This window comes from Mus musculus, chromosome 4 (genome assembly GCF_000001635.26).
Source record: "Mus musculus strain C57BL/6J chromosome 4, GRCm38.p6 C57BL/6J".
Taxonomy (NCBI): Eukaryota; Metazoa; Chordata; class Mammalia; order Rodentia; family Muridae; genus Mus; species Mus musculus.
Window position 1 is genome coordinate 58033842 of NC_000070.6, and position 21797 is coordinate 58055638.

Sequence of the window (21797 nt, forward strand, 5' to 3'; positions counted from 1 at the left end):
GTATGATTGAGACTATCTGGGTGTGAATATTGAACACAGGCTGTGAAACTCAGTAAGGAGGGTTGAGGTGGTTGTAGCAGGGGTACCAGGAAGGGAGGTTAGGAAAAGAATATTTCAGCCACCAGATCTTCGAGCACATTAGGTCAAGAATGAGTGTTCTTCAACTCCGTTGCAAGCGTAGGGTAGAGCACACATCTTTCCTGGAAGAGGTTTGAGAACACTAAGGCTCCAGATCCATATGCTGGCTGTGGGAAGGAAGTGTCTTAGCTTCAGACATCATTGTGATGGTTGCTGTATTGACTCCTTCAGTTTAACTCACTTAGATGGATCCAGTGTGGAATTAGGAAATCAGAGCTCAGAGACCAGACTCATGAACTGTTAGTGTGACCATGGACTCCTGGGGAAGCATTCATACTGAGAGAAACTGACTGACTAAGCAGGTTGGGTAAGGACCAGTAGTGTGAGGCTTGCTCCTACTGTACCGTCAGGAGGGCGAGACGTTTGAACACTACTTTGTTCAAGTCACATGGCTGTTAAGGTCCTGATCAGCATTGATGTGGGTGGTGGAATACCAGAGCTCTACATCCATAAATAAAAAATAAACCTTGCTATTAAAGATGCCCAGACACATAAACTAGCCAGTCTGCAAAGAGAGATGAGCTTTACTGGAGATGTGTTTGAAGTTCTATGAAACATAAAGGATGAGATCGTTAGGTCCGGGGTGCTTGCTAATAAGTAACCGGAGAGTGAAATAGCCACGTGGTCATTTTAAAGAAACGACATGTTTTGTTGCTTTGTACCTTCAGAGCGTGCATCCATGGAATCAAAACCTTTCTAAGGAACGATTAGGTGGTTAGGAGATAAAAGAAAAGTTTCTATGGGCAGCAGACGCAGCATTAACTATTTATATGGTTGAAAGCCTGGGGAGTAACAACAAACAGTCGCGAGGGAACCGGAAGTGCCCCTGCCGAGGTGAGTGCTGCAGAGTTGGGTTGCTACACTCCAGGGTGAGGCGGTCACTTACCTTGGGAGCCTCCCAAGGCAGCGCGCTGTAGCTCTGCTTCTGATTTTTCTTTGGATAGAGTAATTAGAGTAAGTTTCACTATCAAGTTACTCTATCAATTAGAGTAATTTTCACTATCAAGCCCTTCCAAAGCCCCACATTAAACCGATGCGCGGCAATGCACAGCTTCTTTTGGCACTTGATGACCCGAGGCAGCCTCTATGGTAGCCATCATCAATTGTGTCTTTCAGAAGTAGAGCCATCATTTGGGGCAGGCTTTGAGAGTTCCAAGGCTCCCTCTACTTCCTATTTGCTCTGTGCTTCGTGGTTGCAGATGTTATCTCTCACTTTCCTGCTCTGTCTTCCTGCTCACATCCCTCTCCACAACCTATGGGTTCTCTGTTTGGAATTGTAAGCTACGATAAACTTTTCTTCCAATTAAAAAAAAAGGTTTTGTTGCTCCAAAGGTGGGTGGGGATCGCCTATGTATTTGCACATACTTTTGTAAAAACACAAAAACATTTACACTATCCTAATTTTTATGATGCAATATTTCTGGAACCGTCCCTGAATGTTTTTCTCTAAATTGCAGGAATTATTTCTCCCCTTTAAGTTTTAATATTTTTCTCTTCCTCAGAGCTTATTGTGAGTTTGCTAGATGCCAAGTGTTACCAAAGATAAACGAATGAAAAGGACACCATGCTTCTCTCTAAGGAGGGAGTGGGGTTAGTGACAGCTCGTACATAGATGGCACTCAGTACCGGAAGCAAAAGGGTAACCATAACTAGCCAATGGGAAATGAGAGGAGTGTGGAGATGGTTACATGGGAGAAGGCAGCAGGAATAAAATGAGGCAAATAAATGAATTTAAATGTACCCAATCGCAAAATTACAGGGGGGAGGGGACCAGAAAGAATTATCTGCAGTAGTTAGTCATTTTTCAAGTTTATGATGGAGGCTGTGTGGATCAGCAGGAGGAACGGAAAAAGCTCACTGTTCCACTCTCGTGTGCCCTGTGCACTCTTTACTTCTGGTTGTGGTTCTGGCTCCTGAGATCTTAGGACGTGTATTAACATGGTTGAAATCTAAAGCATAAGCAAGCGGTCTGCGGCAGGAGTACCTAAGATCTCGTTAGCTTCACCTCAGGCCAAGTGCTCACTGGTGGTTAGGAAGACAGCCACTCAGAGGACAGGACCACGAAGATGGGTCCTGCTGCTTGGATGGGGGTTCGGGGGTGGGGGGAAGCATGTCTCTGTGTTGTGAGCCTCTGCTTTGCCTTCAGTGGAACTACAAGATTAGGAAAACAGTCTAGTGCTTTAGTGATGTGCCTGAGAGCAGGATACAAACAAGGGGCGTGCTTTTCTGTTTCCACCGGTGATTACATGGTAGTCTTGCCAGCTTGACCACCTTGGCAGCCTGTGCAATGGGAAGCTATCAGTCCCAGCTTGTGCCTGTTTTCGCTGTCCACATTTCCAGAATGCAAGTCTCTCTTCTAACAGAGAAAACACTGTTATATCATAGGCTTGTGTTTCTGGGGTCTTGGTCAACACCAAGGTCTTGAATTTGTTTGAATAATAATAGATTTGTGGTGTGTGAGAGTGGTAATATCAGACTTATTGATTCTCCTGAGTTTTAATATAATACACACGCACGCACGCACATGTGCACACACACATATATACACACACACAGAGTTTTAATTCAATGTTTAGATACCCATGTTCATTTGTCTGTTCTATTCATGATGATCACTGACTACAAGGGACCTTGAGACTGAGAAGGGCAGAGTTCATTCTTTTCCCTCCTTGATCAATTGACCTTGTTGTATAACAAAGTCAACAGTACCTGAGATTTCAGGAACTGAAGCGTTCAGGGAGTTAATTCAGTCAGCTTAATCTCTTGCCTTGCAAACACAAGGTCTGAGTTTGAGCCTCAGAACCCACATCAAAGAAGCCAGGCATGGTTGAGTGTGCTTATAATCTCAGTACTAGGGGAAATGCAGACGGGAAGATATCCATGGTTTCCATCCTCGTCTACAAGGTGAGTTTCAGGCCAGTGAGAGAACATGTCTCAAAAACAGAACAGTGACTTAGGAACGACTTCCAAGGTCGTTCTCTGCTCTCCACATGCACAAGTTCATGCACACACTTGAGCACATGTGCACACACACACACACACACACACACACACACACACACACACACACAAGAGCACAAATGTAGCAAGAGTATTGTGAGGGTGGGGTCACAATGGCGAAGTTAGGTGGGACCAGAGAATCAAGAAAGGTGGAATCAGTAAGGGAAACAGCTTACGCAAAGGTCTCCAGTGAGAGGCCGGAAGCCATTCATCACGAGTTCCTTTGTTTTGCAGTTTTGACTTCTGGAACATTTGGGCTGTCCTTTAAACACAGCCTGGGGGGATTTGGTGGGACTCTCTCCTAAACCAGAGGTGCCTTGTGATTAGCATGTTTTCTTTTGCAAACATTAGACACCTAAGTTGTAATAACAACCCACTACACTAATAAATCTTCCAAGGGATTGAAAATGCCGAGGTCATAGCCAAGCTAAGGTTCACCTGGAAAGGGTGCTGGATGGCCTGGCTAAGCCTGACCTTGGGTTTGGTGTTGGTCACAGGGGCAGGAGTCCTGGGTGGGTCTGAGCCCTTAAGAGAAAAGAGGAGCTTTGCAGAATGTGCTTAGAAAGGCTGGGAGGAGCTGAGCAGGAGACAGGAACAAGAAGTGCCGACAAAGATTTATTTGGTTACTTATAAAATGATGGGTGTCTGTAGAGCTTTGAAACCTCATAGCTCTATGCACTGGTGTAGGGGAAAAGTATATTTTAAGTGACAAATCAGAATACAAACTTAAGGTATGCTAAGCAAGACTTTGGAAGTCTCTTCCCCTCTCCCTCTCTAACCATGTCATATATTCACAGCAATCGATTTGAAGAATGTGGCTTCCTTTGGAAAAATGGCTTTATTGGGTTCTGGCCTCAGTCTCTCCTATCAGGTTTTTCTAGTTTGACCTGGCTCCATATTACCCTCCATGATAGGATATTCTTTAACTTCAAGAAGCATTAACCTCCCTTGAATGCAGCTGGGAGAGTAAAAAGATCCAGAGGACATGATGAAAATAGAAATTATAATGACTGACTGGGTGTCCACATTTCGGGACCAAGGGCTTATAAGAAAACTTACTTGATAAACATTTCTGGGAGGAGGGTCCAGGATCCACAAGTCCTCAGGAGGGCCAGCAGCCTTCCGATTGGTCCAACACTCAGCAACCTGTTTCTTGGGGTAGCTATGTCTGTGGCTTCACTCTGTTTAAAAACCTGAAGCATCCAGAAATATCGCGCCCAGAATTGCATGGGTCTTAAACAGCTTTGGCTGCTGAGTTCTGCACTTGAGAACATGTGACAATGTCCCTGCAGCCCTGTGGCCCTTGCAGTTGGCTCATTGTTCTTCATGGTCACGGTCAGGACTGCTTGTTCGTTGAAGTTTCATACGGACCCAGGCACTGAGCCCAAGTTTTCTGGAATTGGCTCATCTAAGATTAGCAGAAAAAGGAGGTTGCTGTCACTGTCTTAAAGTCATCCAGGAGGAGATGATCAGTAGCCATCATCCAAGGCTCATTGCTATACTGGTTAAGGAAGCCCCAGAAAGTGATTCTAGTAGGACTTGGCTAGAACTTTTATCATATTATAAGTACCTGCCTCTTACAGAACCCTTTACCTGGGGAATATATAGTACACAAAGGTAAACTTCTGGGGTGTTTTTAATGCTTCATTTATAAACACCTTACTTTAATCACCAGGCAGCATCCTCTTATCACACAGCTGTGCCCTACCAGGCCAGACTTTCCTACATCATATTAAACTAATAGTCTTCTTGATCTTAATTCTTCTCCAGTTGTTTCTAAAGGTGTGTTTAAGCAAAACAAAATGGAGGTAGGTGTTAAATGTATATGGTATCTGCCTTTGCATATGATGAACCAGTTATATACATACTCATGGATTAACATGAAGATTTTATTTCAATTAGTTTTTAATGGAGATCATCACTCGTTATGAAGAGGAAAGTGTATTTACAAACATAAGTATGATGTAGCTTTTGGGTTTTGATGTTGAGATAGGCTCTCATTATATGGCCCAGGCTGACTTAGCACTTGTTATATAGCACAGGATGGCCCCTTACTTGGGATCCTTAGCCTGTTGAGTGCTGGTGGGATTTGCAGGCCTGTCCCACCACAGCTGGTACTAAAAGTGATGTATCCTCATCAAAAATAAGTGAGACTTAAGGGGGAAAATTGAATGAAGATGTAAGAGTGACCCAAAATTCCCTGCCCCACAGAAAATGATTATTAACAAACCTTGGCAGATCTCCATGTACTTTGTATGTACATATTTTAGGCAACTGAGAACCACGAAAAACACATTTTATATTCTGTTTTCAATTCACATCATACAACACTGATTTTTTTCATGATGTTTACAATCTTTGTTAATATATTTAAAAAGGTTTAATGATTTTTAATATTTAATCCTATAAATAACCCATGAACCACAGAGCCAACTCTTGGCTTTTGAATTATATAAACCACTGCCGTAGCTCTTGAGATGACTTTTGGGATCTTGTCCCACGCCTGTCTGTGTCCTTGTTCCCCACGAGGTAAACAGGCTTTCTTCTCCAGCACATTCTTCCTGCCCTCATGTCCTGTGCTAACAGGCCCAAAGAAGCAAGACCAGGCAATTTTGGACTGAAATATGGACCAAAACAACCCTTTTCTTTTATTAATCTGATTACCTCAGACATACTGTCATAGTAACAGTGTGTGACTAACACAGCCCAGTAACTCCTTGCTTCTTCTAGTTCTCATCATCCACGCTCTCACAAGCGTTGTCCCTAACACACTTCTCACTTGTCCAATCCTGTCTCCACCCACTTCCCAGAAGGTCCAAGCTACCACTGAGAGCCTTTTCTGTCACCTAATGTTGGCGTGTTCTGGGTTATTCATTTTAATTCACAGACACCAAGCTGTCTCTCTACAGTTAGTACAAATCGAATTACTCAAAGCTTAATTACATTTTAATAGCTTGCTAGGTTAATTATTCGTCCTTACATTCTTTTGAATTGCTCTCCATGAACTTTCATATAATCCTATTTTTTTAAATAATAATGTTTTTTAATCTGTGTCATTAGTGTAAGAAATCGACAGCATTTGGAAACGAAAGACGTGAGAGAAGTAATACGAAATCTAATTTTATGGACATGAAACCATGATTTAGGATGTGCTCTTACTCTTATTTTCTTTTTTCTGTTTCTATTTCCAGATTGCAGTCTCTTAAAATTCTCTTTATAGTCATATCACTAAAACCTGCCTTGATTATGGGAACTTGAGGGTTGAAGTTACTTCCTCTTATGAGTCACTGAGATATTCAGATATTCCTCATTATGTGTCTTATTTTTTTTAAAAGCAAGTCTTAAATCATAGTAGCAATGTCCTTGGATCTGCATCTCTGTCCTGTGGTGACCCTGCAGAGCCTGTCATATCCTGCAAAGAATAAATAGGAATTTTCTCTGTGCTGCCCGTGCATGCTTCTTTCTTCAGACCATTGCTAATCCTGTTGCATACTTTCTGCGGACAAGCCATGGGGGCTTGTCATTATCTGACCCATAGTTATTTGGGACCATATGTACCTTGCTCAAAAAAAAAAATTAAAAAGGTAGTTTTTTTTTAAATTGTGTGTTTGTCCATGCTTATTAGTATAATTGTCTGAAGGGCATAGAAGGTATTGGATCCTATGGAGATAGTAAGAAGTGGTTCTGAAGCACCTGATGGGGGTGTTGAGAACTGAGCGAGGTTCTCTGCAAGAGCAGTAAGTGCTTTTAACTACGAAGCCATGTCACATTTGAACTTGAGAGACAATATACATAGATGGTTTGTAATACTGGGCATTTTCCTTCTTATTTTTTACAAAGTAGATTTTTAAGTCTTCTGAGTTGGGTTTAAACCCTGGGTCTCCTGCACATAAGCACTGACTCTGCACTGAGCTACACCCTGGTCTAGGATGTTTTATATCCAGATCTTCAAACCCCGTCACTCCATAGCTTTCTGCTTCTGACAAGTTCCATGGTGCTTCATTATTTTTTAGGGCTGCATAATATGTAATTCTGCAGACATCAAGATAGCACGCTTGAGGATTCCTATTGTTGGATGTTGTCTGTGTTCATACCTTCACTGATAAAAATTATGCCATGCTGAGCTGCCTTTCCCTAAAACATGCTTTGGTTTTCACTCAGCTTTGTCTCATGTCAGGGTCCAGGGACCTTCCCTGTCACCACCTTCTCCAAGGGAACAGTTATTACCACAGGTCCATTCCTGGTGGTCCACTGCAGCAGGCACAGCTGACCTGATGAAGAAGGTCACTGTACTGCTTGGAGGACTGTGTGCTACAATTGTGGGCGCATGTCTGCAACTGCACAGCTCCTGAGATCATAGGGACAGAGTCAGAGGTCCTAGAAGCTTGCCGTCCAGGGAGCCTAGTGTTCGTAATAGTGAATGAGAGACCTTGTCTCAAACAAGGTGGAAACTGTGTGTGTGTCTCTGTGTCTTGTGTGGGTGTGTGCTGACACACAGACACAGACACACACACACCATCATATATCCCCATGCCAGAGTGAAAAAAAAAAACAACCCACCTCACTTATATGATGCGTTGCTTTCTTAAAAATCTTGCATAACACATCTGATTTGTCTTACTTTGGAATTCCAAACCTTTGAATCCATTCAGAGTAAAAGAACATAAATTTTAAACCTTTTAAGCTATCTAAAGCGACAGAAGGCACACTGTACTTGGTGGTGTATTTCATCAGTAGGTCCTTGGAGAACCAAGTGTCTCGATCAATGGCTTTCTCTTGCTTCCTTTCTGGTACCACTTACTCTTTTTATTAATCATGGCTTTTAAACTTTATTTTGTATTTTTGTGATTATAAATGATGAAGATCAACATGGGATGAAGCTGTCAGACAAACTGAATGGCAAGCATATATGGATGAGAAGTGGGAAGGATGTCAGGTGATCGAGCCAATGGCTAAGAGACCATAGGGACGGCAAGATCCTTCTTGTCTGTCCCGCATATCTCTGCAGTGCTACACTGTACGCTGTGCTTTGTGGGAGGTCTCCCAGAGGATAGAGCCAATGCAATTATATATTTCCTATATTAAAATGAAATCTAGGGTTTGGCTATATTTTCTGAAGTCTGGAAAGTCTTTATTCTGAAATAGGTATAATGATGAAAGTAGATGAAGTCAGACTGTGGGGTAGCTTGACTGTTTCCTGAGCAGTTGCCCCCCTCTCTCTTTTTGCTTCCTTCCTTTTTACTTTCCTTCTTTCCTTCTTTCCTTCTTTCCTTCTTTCCTTCTTTCCTTCCTTCCTTCCTTCCTTCCTTCCTTCCTTCCTTCCTCCCTTCCTCCCTTCCTCCCTTCCTCCCTTCCTCCCTTCCTTCCTTCCTCCCTCCCTTCCTTCCTTCCTCTTTCTTCTTTCTTTTTTTCCTTTCTTTCTTTTCTTCCTTCCCAGGAAAACCAGGAGCCACCTCTGAGAATTGTTTTTTTAGAGTACATTTACTTATAAATCGTGATCCCTCCACCCCACCCCCAAGTTGATGTCTACAGATTTCCAAATGTGGGAAAGGACCCTCCAAGTCACTCTCAACACCAGGACAGACTTCTTAGTGGGGGCACTAAGTCCAACTCAAGTTCCTTTAATGAAGAAAGAAAGCCTTTACAGCCACACACTGTGTAAACAAGACAGGACTAACGGAGGGGCTTCTTTATCGTAACTGTCCAGTGTACCGCAGGCAGTCATGTGCGGTGCCAGAGGATTCGAAGGAACATCGTGGGTTCTTTTCTTTGTTCCCCAGCCACCTTGGAAAAATGGTACTAACCCAGCAAAAATCTTATTTAGTAGCAAAATATATTTTAATGGAAAGTCATCTTTAAGTAATTGAATAAAAATGTATTCCAGGGGCTTTCCCAGCAGACAGCAGAGTATGTACATCTGGTGAGGATGAAGTGCGTCCGTTTAATATAAATTTTATATAGAAAATGCAAGCATATTTAAACAACGCACACATGTAAGAAAGGACGTCACAAAAAAATTTAACAAAATAGATCACAAAATTAAAAAGTCAACCTCAAGCTTATAAAACCAAACAAGCCCCAGCACCGCGTTGGTCTTTCTTGGTGGGAGTCCCAGGAGCTACCGGAAGGAGATGATGCTGCTTAGGGAGAGGGGGTGGGGCATGAGATCAAAGCCCGGCTCTCCTTTTCCTGAAGACAGAAAACGAAAGACAACATAAAATCAACAGGCCCAAGAGGAAAGATGCACTGAGATAGGGGGAAATTTTGGGGGTGCTCATGGAAAAGAGGGCAATAAATCTTAGTCTAGTAGGCACGTCTGTAAGGGGAAATATTAAAATATTACTAAACATTTTTGTCAACTTTGATAGTTTTACTGTGGTTATATAGCTCAAACATTGGCTGGGCATGTTTTCCCTTCCTTCCTTCCTTCCTTCCTTCCTTCCTTCCTTCCTTCCTTCCTTCCTTCCTTCCTTCCTCCCTCCCTCCCTCCCTCCCTTCCTTCCTTCCTTCCTTTCCTTCTTTGAGACAGGGTTTTACAATACAGCCCTAGCTGGTCGAAAACCCACAGAGACCCTTCTGTTTTCCCTACGGAGTGCTTGGGTTAAAGGTATGCACCATTGTACCAGACCTTACTAGGACATTTTCAATGAACTATATTGTTGATTTTGCATTTTCTGTTCAAGAATATTACTTTTATCATTTACATAAATTTTTTACTTATTTTTAGTATTTATTTAGTGTGTGTGTGTACTCAATACCATTTATTTTTGAGAGCTTGTCTTCTGTGTCAATCTTGACTTAATTATTTCTCGCTTTGGGTTTATCGAAGGTTTCGAGAGACTATCTAGATAGCCTGTGATTAACAAAGTCTACTCCACCTAGAGATACCTTCTATCTCTGGAGATGTCTCTTGAATTCCACCCTCCCACTCCTGAAGTAAAGTCCAAGAGTTACAGCTCAGCCTCTGTGTTGGGTTGTCTTACCTGGAACAATCATGTCCTGTCCAGGCTGAGAGACAATGGCATCGGTTTGGTCTTATGCATTTCCCGCCATTTAAGCAGGGGGACTGACAAGTAGCTGTGATGAAAGAAATGCATTCACTTAGTCAACACTTAGACATTGTAAAGATGTCACAGAGGCCCACAGGGACTTGCTCTTTCTCCCCCCTGAGCTACCACTGACCGTTCCTCCTGCACTTTGCATCCATATGTGACATCACTGCCCCCCCCAAGCTGAGCTATTCTGGGGTTGGGGTGTGGAGGGGAGGGGCGGGAGGAGGTTTCATATCAAGTCCCTATGTTAAGTTTCACCACGCTAAGGTCAGCTTTACTGATCATGTCAAGCCCACTGGGCTCTGACTTTTAAAATATTTTACTATTATTATTCTAATGTGTGCAACCAGTCTGGCACTTAGTTCTGATCTAAGTGTTTTATATACTCAGTTAATTTATGGCTCTCTTGAGGGAGCTGGCAATAAACTCTGGATTGACTAAGTCAGACAGCAGTTTACAGGAGAGTAAGTCTGTCATGCAAAGTGCTCAGAGCAACAGGTGAGGCTGGAGAGATGACTCAGTGGTTAAGAGCCCTGGCTACACATCCGAGGACCTGGATTTGATCCCCAGCACCCACATGGTGGTTCACAACCATCTGTAACTCCAGTTCCAGAGGATCCGATGCCCTCTTCTGACCTCCTCTGGGCAGCGGGCATGCAAGTGGTACACAGACATATATTCAGGCAAAACACTCATACACATAAAACATGTGTCCAATAGTCCTTCCGGTGTGGCCAGGTGACGCTTCCTATGCTCTTTTAAATTAACATATACATATAAATTATATATACATATATGTATATATCTCAGCATTAATTATAATTAGAGAACCATAATTAGGATTAAAATTAGTCACAAATGAAACCCTGAAAGAATGCCCAAAGATCTAGTATGCAGGCATCTTATTCATAAGCCTACAAACTCTTCATGCGCACAAGCCTGTGTGTTAGAAGAACACGGAGTCTGAACATTGATGAAAGTCCATTACCCACAAGCACAACCTGTCAGGTGACTCCTTAAAGGAAGAAAATCAGATGGCCTTCGAGGGAGGGTTGGCTATGAGTTTTACTTTAACCCAGCAAGGCAGGCCCTTTCCTGGATGAAAAGCCCGTCCTTCATAAAACACAGCGGATTGCCTGCTAAGCAGGGACCAGGGTCGAAGAGGGGCATGAAGGAGAAGTAAACCAGGTTTTCCCCTTGCTAGGGAGTGGGGCAGCAGGATATACTTATTTACAATTTAATCAGAAAAAAATAAAATAGAGGCGAGACAATCAGGATAAAACCTGACAAAAATTAAACCTGAGCATCAGTCCGACTCCTCGCAGTTTCCGTCTGCTGAGACAAGAAAACACGACTCACTCTCAGGAGCACTGTGCAAGGTGATCTCTGACAGGAGTCATCACTAGCAATATTCTCACTTTGCAACCACTTCCTCCACCCTAAGTATGTCCACGGGACCCACTCATGCTGAATAGCTTCTGCTCAGCATCATTTTCTCTCCCTTACACTCTCTTCCTTGGTGATGCACAAATTTGTGTTCAATCTATGTGTTTGCTGGGAGCCCAATCTATCATGCCTGCTATGGACTGCTACGCTAGAGGGTCCAAGACTCCTCAGGTTCAATTCCTTGTCTAGACACTAGCCTGTTTATCCTGGCTCCTCTAGCTCAGTAAATGGTATTGGTTTCCATTCCCGAGGTCAGACTGGAAAGGGTAGAATCACCTTCCGTTCACCCAACTCCCCTCCAGTCAGATCTGTCACCAAGTAGCATTGAGTCTCCTTTTCCTGCTTCTCACAGAGCCACCATATTTTGCTTATCATTTCTCAGTTGTGAGTTGCCCTGTGGTTTTGGAAATTGAACCCAGGTCTTCTGAAAGAGTAGCCAGGGCTCTTAACCACTGAGCGATCTCACCAGCCCCACCCACTGAGTATTGCTTCTGCCTAAAACCCTCCAGGGCTCCTATGCTCTCAAAGTATAGTCCAAGTGCCTTGAATTTGCCACAGGCATTTACTGATTTGATTCTGTCCATCTTTACAGCTACGCCCCTCTGTTTCCTTCAAGGCTTCTGTCAGATGTGGCTGAGATTCACTTAACACAACAGCCTGTACCTACGCGTCTGCATGCTCCATGCCTTTGAGTGATCATTCATGATGGTTGGCCTGGAAATGGAACTCAGACTCAGCTAGTAGATACTGGATGGGATCCAGAGAAGGGGTCTTTTACTAGCCAGTGGGGTTCAGTAGGGTGTGAGAGACATTGTTCTGGAAGGATCGAGAAGAGGGCCCGATGTAGATGGTATTCTTTAGTGAATTTTCCTGAAAAGCAGTTTTTGGTGGTGATCCAGTTTAGTACTGAGAAGTGGCCTCAGGACCATCTTGATACATTCTCAAGAATGGCTGACACCCTTCTGTTGCGACATCACTGCTCAGTCCAAGTTTAACCCATCTGTGTCTCTTATGGTTTCATGAAACTAAACCACCACGAAAACAAACCATGGGAGGAAGCCTACCTGTATGACAGCGGGACCCAGTCCAGCCTGTGGGGCAGTCACACTGATAAGGGGCCACACAGCGCCCACCATTCAAACAGGGGAGTATGCATATTGCTAAAAGAACAAAACAAAAACAGAATTAAAAAAACACATTAAAACTGTGTTGAAAAGGATTTATCATGTTCAGATCTGCTCAGGTGTTCACAATCCATTTTACTGGAGGAGACACTTTGCAATGGCTCACTAGAGGATCTTCTGTATGCACTTTGCTTGTGAATGAGTTATCACTGGGAAAGCACACCAGGGTGGAAGTCTCATCCTCACTCAGATGTAACCACTGAGGCCAAAAGCACTCTGTCCTGGAGGGCACCGGGTCCCTCAGTGCTTGCTAACTGCTTTGCTTCCAGTCTTTGTAACAGAAGCAGCATAAACTCCATATTCTTTTTCAGAAGTGTGTAAACTGCTGCCTTAGGCTTTCTTCTTGAACTGACGTGGGAATGGGAGTTGGTTGGGCTGTTGCATTGGCTCTTGTAGGACAACTCCCTCTGATTTCCTAGGAGCTGAGGGCTGATGTTGAACATGTGAAAATGTTGCCTTGCATGAACTAGGAACTGGTTAGAAGCACAGACTCTCACGTCCCATCTTTGGTTGACTGAACCAGAATCTATCTACATCTTAAAGCCTCTCCAAGATGCTTCTATGCAAAAAAACAGATGAGAAAGTCAGATTGAATACGTTTTAGAGTTGGCCTTGTGTTCATCAGGTAAAGAGCGCAGCAGGTGTAACCTGACTCCTGTCACACCAACGACTCAGCATGGCCTCTCCATACATGAAACTGTTTATCCTTACACATGAAGACATTGGAATAACACACTTTAGACAGTCAAATCATTTACAAGAATTCACTGAGGGCCATCCAGAGAGCTCGGTGGGGAAAAGCACTTGCGAAGCAAACCGGATGACTGAGATTGATCCCCAGGACCCTTGGTGGAAGGAGAGAACCAACTCCTGGAAGTTGTCCTCTGCCCTGGCACATGCATGGGCACAGATAATCAAATAAAACATGCAGAGTAGCTATTTATTCACCTTTGATAAACTAAGCATAGTTTAAGTAAGGATCAAAATTCTGTTCATTTATTAAGCGTTGTATAGCTTAGGGCTTGTGACTTCCCCTATATTCTTAATTAGGAGTGGCTTTCTCATGACTAAGAGCCATGGTGGGCTCACATATTCCCTGAAAGGCTCAGTGCTCTGTGACATTGGCACAGTTTTTCTAACTGTAGCAAAGGCTGCGGCTGCAACAAAATCACAAAGCCCCTTCCTAAGAAGACTCAGTTACTGAGGGCCAAGAGTCTCATGAGACGTTAAAGGAGACAACTGCACACTCAGGTGTAGATGTTGTAGATGATCTTCTGCAACCTATTGATGTGTTAGAGTAGCCCTGTGCGCTCTGATCCGCTGCAAGGATTTGAGGTAATCCGTTCCTCGGACAGCAAAGGCAATCCCCAGGAACTGTCTCCCTTAAGCCTGCAGCGTCTCGTCTCAGCAAATAAAGGGACTCAAAGCAACATTCCAGGACAGACTCACGCTCTTCACAGAGACGTCCCATCCAGCCGTCTGGGCATGAGCAAGCATTTGGACGTTGACAGACACCTCCATTCTGACATGGGAACCGACAGACAGCTGGAAAGGGAACAAGGTAATTCATAATTCGAGGGAATTCTGGAAAGCGAATACTGAAAACATGATTCACTCGCCATTCATAAATGATTCAGGTTCTAGAGAACAACTGAACAATAAGAAGGAATTTCAACATAAGAGGAGAGGCACACATTGCTGGCTGTTACCATCCCACCCGCCCTCAACTTGATGGAGGTGAAATGGTCAAACGCAAACTGTATTGACAACTTAGAACTTGATTGTCTTATGCATGTATTATAAAACATACATAGTCAAGCTAATTACCATTGATTAGTACACATAATTACCAATTGTTTTTCTCTTTTCCCTCCTCCTCTTCCCTTCTTTTCTTCCCTCCCTCCCTCCCTCTTTCATTCCTCCCTGCAAATTTCAAAACTACAATACAATATTGTTAACTGTAGTAGGAATGCATTAGATCTTCAAACTGTGTTCATCTTACAAACTGAAACTTTATATTCTCTGATTGGTACCCTTTCCCGCCGTCTCTGAACCAAGGCTGCATCCCATGTCTCTGAATTTGACCATTTACACTGTATGTCCAGCATCACAATTCTTTTTTTTAGCGTGACAGTTCTCGATTTTTAGCAACTACTTTTAGAATGAATAAAGCAACCGCGACTTCAAACAAACATCTAGATGTTGCCAGGAAGGTACAAGCTTTAGAGCACCGTACTTGGAGGCCTATTACCTTTTTCCATTTTGTAAGAAATGTGCAAGCTTTCAAAAATGTAAATAAGCAAGTTATAGATCATGACACAGCTGCTAAGCCAAATTTAAAGTCAGGGAAAATCAAAGCGGCATACGTACTGATCATTGGTCGTACTGACTTCTGTCCACATCTCCCTGAAGCCTCACCGGGAAATGATTGTTTAAATATTCCCTTACCTCTGCAAACAGGAGATGGTGTCCATGTTCCATTTTCTAGGCAAACACTCCGGAGGGAACCTTCTAGCATGTAGCCACTGTAACAGGAGTAGGTGATCATGTCCCCATACTGGTAATACACTCCTCGAGCAATTGCATTCTCTACGTGACTTGGAGGACCACAGGAGATTTCTACGGGAAGACACAGATAACAATCAAGCCCTTCCAGCTAACCCAGTCAGAACACAGCCCTACCATGAAGACTGATCCAGGTTAAAGAGCATAGAGAAGACACATGCACAAAGTATTTCCACCTGTGTAACACGTCTAGAATACTAGGAACTGAAGGAAGAGTCTGCAGCTTTAGACAAATTAGATGACAAGGTAACCGGGTTTTTGTTCTAGGATTCAGGAGTCCGGGCAGAGCTGTTGCAACCCAAGGGCCTGTGCCGGAGAACAAGGTTGAGCTCTTTGACCTTGCCCACGAGGCAGCTGCTGGAGAAGGTGGAAACAAAATGTTTATTAAATTAGTATGGGGGATAAAGCAGTAGCCTGCTGTTTCAGAGTAATTGAAGATCATGGATTATGAAGTGTTCTGTTACTGCCTAAAACAGTGCTTTCAACCCTACAAGTACTCAATACGTATTTAGAGAATGAATGGATGCTAATACTAGCCTGTGGCTAAGTTTCATGAAATTCAAGACCCCTTTTTGACACTGCTAAGTGTCTCTGGGGATCTGTGTTAGATTGAGTAACTGTCCTTTTGTTTTCCCCAAAGCTATGTGTACTATATATTTAAACCAAGATTATTATACCTGCTTTTGCTTTGAAGATTTTTATAAGACATCTCAAGGTAATTGTGGGGTGCATCGAGGACAGGGCTGAACTCTGTGTTATCTAGTTTGTGTAAATGTCACAGGTGGTCAGACCTCACGAACTGCCTTACTGAAGGCCATATGGCTGTCACAGGATTAGTCAGATTTGGGAGAGGAGAAAATAAGTTTGTTTGATGTTTTTACATTTTCTTTTCTTTTCTTTCTTTCTAGTTACTGAAAACATTATTTTCACATACACTATATCTTGATTACAGTTTCCCCTCCTTCTACTCTTCCCAGTTCCTCCCCATCTCCTCTCCTTTCCAGATCCAGTCCCTTTCCATCTTTCATTTGAAAAGAATTCTAAGAGATAACAACCAGACATGACAAAGTAAAATATAATAGGATAAAACAGAAGGCATCACATTGAGGTTGGACGCGGTAGCTCAGCAGAGTAGAGGAAATGCCTGTGTATCAGAGACAGAGAAGGAACAAACACTAAGTAGGGAACGTCAGACACGTGATATAATAAGCTTTCCGTAAGCTGTATAGTAAGATGACATGCCATAAAAGCATCAAGGTAAACGTGACTGTGCTTAGAGCTGTCTACGTAGGAACCACAGTGGAAGCAGCATTAGTCCTAGGCTAGAGAGTGCTGATGAGCCGGGGGGAAAGGTTTCTAAAATCAGGGCTACAGCCTATACAGAAAGATCAAGGAAACTCAAGGCTGGCTTATAGCACTTTGATAACTGATGCATGGATTTCAGGTCACTTACATGGGAATCATCTGGTGTTTTTAACACACATTTCTGGGGTTTCTAACCTGAGAGCCTGCCCTGGGCTTTACATTTTAAATCACCAGTTTGTGGGAATTAATATGAGAAGCATGTAGGCAGGATGTGGAAGGTTGCTGCCTAGGCAAAGGAAGGATATGCGGTTTTAATCCGAAGACTTCCTGTCTGATAGAAAACGTAAAAGAGGCTAGAGGATTAACGATCATGGAAACACTCCTCTCCAAGGCAACTCGTGATCCACTCTAGAATACTGACCGCAGTCAGGCGTCCATGCAGGAAGCATTTGTAACAAGCACACGTCTCTCCCTGCTCTTATTTCCATTGGCCTGAATGGTAAGCACCAGGGAGCCAAGAACCAAGGTGCAGATGTGTGGGCAGAATGAGGCCACTTGGCCTGATTCCCTTCAGGCAGGTGGCTTTAAACTAGACTAGAAGGCCAAAGAGAGATTCAAAGGACTCTCACTTCTCTCCCCTTTGTTAACAGTAGGAACCAAAGCCTACAGATAGAGTATGGATTTCTCTGAAGTGTTCTGGTTTTGTTGTTTTTTGTTTTGTTTTTAAACACTTTCTGATGCTACAGTACACTGTTAGCTAAAAAATTGGTGTGTGTGTGTGTGTGTGTGTGTGTGTGTGGCTTTGAGCTACTGGTCACCTCTTTGCATCCAGAGAAACTGCTGATGCAGTATACATCAACTGATTTATCCTGAAAACAAACTCACAAGATAAGTATTATTATTACAATTAACAGATGAGAACCCTAAAACTAAAAGAATGCTAAGGCATTTATGTAGTTCAGAGTGAAATTCTAGAAGCTAGAATTCAAGCCTTGTAGCATCTTCATGTGCACATACTTCATTATTTGAAATACAAGTGTTACGAAGATGGAATATACCCTCAGCAAACTATTCTTAGGTTATGTAGAGCTTTGCATGTGGTTAGACCCAATGAGCATCTTTAATGACTGCTATCGACAGAGTAGCTCAGGCAACAAGGAAGACAAGTGGTTCGATGTTGGCTGGAGAGATGTTTCAAGTGGAAGCAGGCAGTGGTAATAGATGTCAGGATAGGCTAAGTCTCTTAGGATTGTGAGAGGCCATGTTGCGGACCAACACAATACTGGGCCAGCAGTTCTCAAGTTACAGCTCCTGGACCAGCAGCAGCATTCCTCTGCTTATTCATCACTGTGAACAAAGTACACGTCGGGAATGACCTAGGGGATGGAGGGCTTATCCTGGCTCGCAGTTCCACGTGGGTCAGTCCATGGTTGTTGGGTTCATGCTTCGACAGAGAATTGTGGGCATGAGGCCACGTGGCAGAGGTGGTTCTTTACCTCATAGAGCAGACAAGAAGGGGGGGAGACAGAGAGAGAGAGAGAGAGAGAGAGAGAGAGAGAGAGAGAGAGAGAGAGAGAGAGAGAGAGAGAGAGAGGTCCAGGGACAAGAAACCTTCAAGATTCTGCCCCCAGTAACCTTCCTCCAGCTCAGTCTCCCCTCCTCAAGTTTCCTGCACTTCTCAAAAGACTGCACTATGCACTAGCAGGGACCAAGCACGCAGAATACAAGTAGATGAGAAACATTTCCTAGTCAAGCCATAACAATATCTGTAAGCAACACCCAGGAACTATTAGAGATTGATGTTATCTGGCCTCATCCAAAAGACACAGACTCAGAAACTATGGGGTGGAGCCCAGTTATCCGTGTTTCTGCGAGCTCTTGAAGTTCTACTGACACACGTTCAAGATTGGGAGGCATCTCAGGGTGGTTTTTATTTGCAGAAAGTACCTGTAGCCTATTAAAGGATACTGTGAAGACGCATAATGTGGAGGAAAATATGTATTTTAAACTTGGTATCTTGCTTTCTCTTAGAAGAGCACATTTTTTGACAAATCTACTCAGAGAATCCTAATCTCCTAGTCAGGGAGGTTTTAGCTTGGTCTGGAAAATTCATTTAAAAAATGTTCAGTATTCAAACATAATTGTTTCTTGTATTAAGCACCAATGCAGAAAATGACTAAAATAGTACAGAGATCCAACTATTCACAATTAAGTTACTTGATAGAAAAATAACTTCCCGGGATGGGAGAGATGGCTCAGAAGTTTTGAACATCTATTGCTCTTGCAATCCCAGGTTCAGTTCCCAACACCTACATGGTGACTCACAACTACCTATAATTCCAATTCCAGGGCATCCTATTTGCCCTCTTCTGACCTCCACAGGTGCCAAACACACACATGGCACACAAATATGTATGCAGGCAAAACCACTCACTCACCTGAAAAAAATACAAATAGTTAAAAAAACATTGTTGTAAAGATGATCAAACATTAATTAACATAAATTAATTAGGAAAAATAAAAACTCAGAGAGAGAGGGAAACCTTGCACACTAATGGGCCTCCCTGGGTACGGCCCAGTGACTTACTTTCACATCTGGCATTGGTGTGCGTCCATGTCTCGTCAGGGCTGCACGTGATGACACCATTGCCTTTGAGCAGGAAGCCTTCCCTGCACTTGATAGATACATTCTGGTCGACATAAAACTCTTTTTCAGAAAGGACGGCGTTCTCAGGAATCACAAAAGGGACAGGGCATGGATTTGCTGTAAAAGACAAGGCAGATACTCACTGAGCTGCCTGCCTTCTCTTTTCCTAATGTATCTCTTTACAGACAAACTAGAGGCCTGCAGAGCATGGGTCCTCAATGATAATAATAATACGAATCTTAAAATGATAATGGAAAAGCCTGGCCTCAAACTCATCCCCTCCTGACTCAATCCCACCATGCCCAGCAAAGTGTTTAACCATTTAGAACTTTAAACATAGGCACAGGTTTACTTTCAATCCATATGAAATGATTTGTGAAGATTAAATATCAGGCATCTAAGAAATCAAGGGCCACACTGAACAGTTTCTCAATATTTGATGAGTGCCAACGGCATAGTAAATTCTATTGCACTCCATCCTTTTACTGACTATCCTTCAGAGAGGATGGGAGTGGAGAAGCATCAGACATTGGCTTGCAGGGCAAGCCTGATTTTAGACCTGTACCGTGGGGAGCAGAGTGATAGGACCTCATGTTGTGTTTGTGGGCCTGATGGTAAAGACAGGATGTTTCCACAGCTTAGAAGGAAACACAGGCAGTGTTGCTAGTGCTCGATTTTGCTCAGAGCAAGACTTTGTCACACATACTGACACGGGCTTCAAGCTATTTCAGTTTTTCTGCTTTTAAGTGGGTATAAATAAGTCTTGCTAAAGTAGGGCTCTTCTGGATTCGAAAGGCTCCATTCATGCGCTACAGTACTTTAGACACTAGTCAGTATTCTGACTAGTCAGAAGCCTTCTCAAGTTAGATTCCGTTTGTATGGTTTTCATTTAAGTGGTCAGATTATCTTTATTTACCATATTTACATGTTTTATGTTAACATTAGACTTTAACCATATCTTCTTTCTTTTCACCCCCTTTCTTCACATCAATAGAATTCACCATATCTTCATTTCAAAATGTTTTCATTAATTTGTATTTTCTCTTAATGCCTGAGTTTAATCAGTGGAGGAATCTAATAAAAGCAGACTCTAAGACAGGTGGTTATAACATATTATAAGTTTTAAGTCTCTCAATATTTGATGAGTGCCAACAGCATGGTAAATTCTGTTGAACTCCAAATATTGAGAACTCCAAAGTCTCTCATCAAATATTGAGAGACTTTTGATATAAAATATCCCATAAAATTGGGTTTCCTGGACCAGTCCCATTTATTGGTATTTCCCCTTCAAGCAGAGATAAGTGTGAAGCTATTGTGAAGTGGAATGTGATTAAAACCAGCCCCTAAAGTCAACACACACGTTTGCAGAGGGGAGTCAGGTGATTCCAGGTTCCATTTGCAGTGCAGTGTGCCTCGGGGGACCCTTCCAGGGTGTAGCCTCTGTGACAGGAAAACAGAAGGCTGGGTCCAGATGTGGTGTTTTCCAAGACAGCCTTCCCATTGGGAAACTCAGCTGGAGTCTCACATCTGTTCTCTAAAAGGAAGAATAAAGCCTGTATTAAATACTGTCCAAATCCCTTTTGCTTCTCTGGCTATAGTTGCTGAAAGTACTTTGTAGTGTGTGTGTGCACGCGCGTGTGTGTGGAATACTCACATGTTCAAATGTATATATTCACCAAACATATATACATGCCTACTTATGAATGAAACAAAATAACATTCATTGATACAGAAAAAAGATACTGTATATATCTGTTGAATTACCACTTGCTCACAGTGAAGACTGCTGTTTATTTCTGTGTTGCTCATCTGTCTTTATGTATTTTGCTAATAGTGATGGATGTGGTGTGGGTGGGTTTAGATGAACACGTGTATCAAATAACGGAATCTCATGGCTGTGAACTTACCCTATAATGCTAGTCTTTCTATTATTCTTACAACACTTGGTTTGTAAGACCAGATAAGAACACAGGATTCTCAAATAAAATTGAATGTCCTATAAATAGTGTATGTTTTAGAATGAATACTTCTCAAATATTGTGTGGCAGATATTTATATTGAAATTATTTATCATCTGAAATTTACATTTAACTGAGTGCTATATATTTCTCTCTCCCAAATCCAGCAGCAATTCTGGGATGAGCTCAGAAACAGTAAAAAGAAAGTGAGTTTCAGAAAAGCTAAAGAACTTGGTCAAGGCCACTCTGTTTCTAAAGAGATCAAACGGCGTGTGGTGAGATGACTCGGGTGGTAAAGATGTTGAAGCCAAGCCCTGCAACCTGAATTCAATTCTCAGGACCCACATGGAGGAAGGAGGGGTCAATGCCCTAAAGTTACCCTTTGACCTCCAGATGCACGCTGTGGCTCATGTAACTCTACTTTTCTATACACACAAAACAAACAAACAATTGCTTAAAAGGATGGAAAAGATAAATTTACTAAGACATAAACTATGAAGGT

The 21797-nt window shown here is 42.7% G+C and overlaps 1 protein-coding gene and 1 long non-coding RNA gene across 2 annotated transcripts in view; one reads left to right on the top strand and one right to left on the bottom strand.

Moving 5' to 3' along the window:
• The first annotated feature begins 764 nt into the window (after positions 1–764).
• Gm35402 overlaps positions 765–21797 on the top strand; it is a 31060-nt gene continuing 10027 nt past the window's right edge. Inside the window, exon 1 of the long non-coding RNA XR_390600.3 lies at positions 765–972. This is a non-coding gene — a long non-coding RNA (predicted gene, 35402). The remainder of the gene's footprint in view (positions 973–21797) is intronic.
• Svep1 (sushi, von Willebrand factor type A, EGF and pentraxin domain containing 1) overlaps positions 8955–21797 on the bottom strand; it is a 163801-nt gene continuing 150958 nt past the window's right edge. The window contains exons 42-48 of the mRNA NM_022814.2: positions 20698–20871; positions 19278–19454; positions 15269–15439; positions 14270–14365; positions 12701–12796; positions 10122–10215; positions 8955–9327 (exon numbers count right to left, since the gene is read on the bottom strand). Coding sequence (NP_073725.2) covers positions 9306–9327; positions 10122–10215; positions 12701–12796; positions 14270–14365; positions 15269–15439; positions 19278–19454; positions 20698–20871 — 830 coding nt within the window. The 3' untranslated portion in view covers positions 8955–9305. The remainder of the gene's footprint in view (positions 9328–10121; positions 10216–12700; positions 12797–14269; positions 14366–15268; positions 15440–19277; positions 19455–20697; positions 20872–21797) is intronic.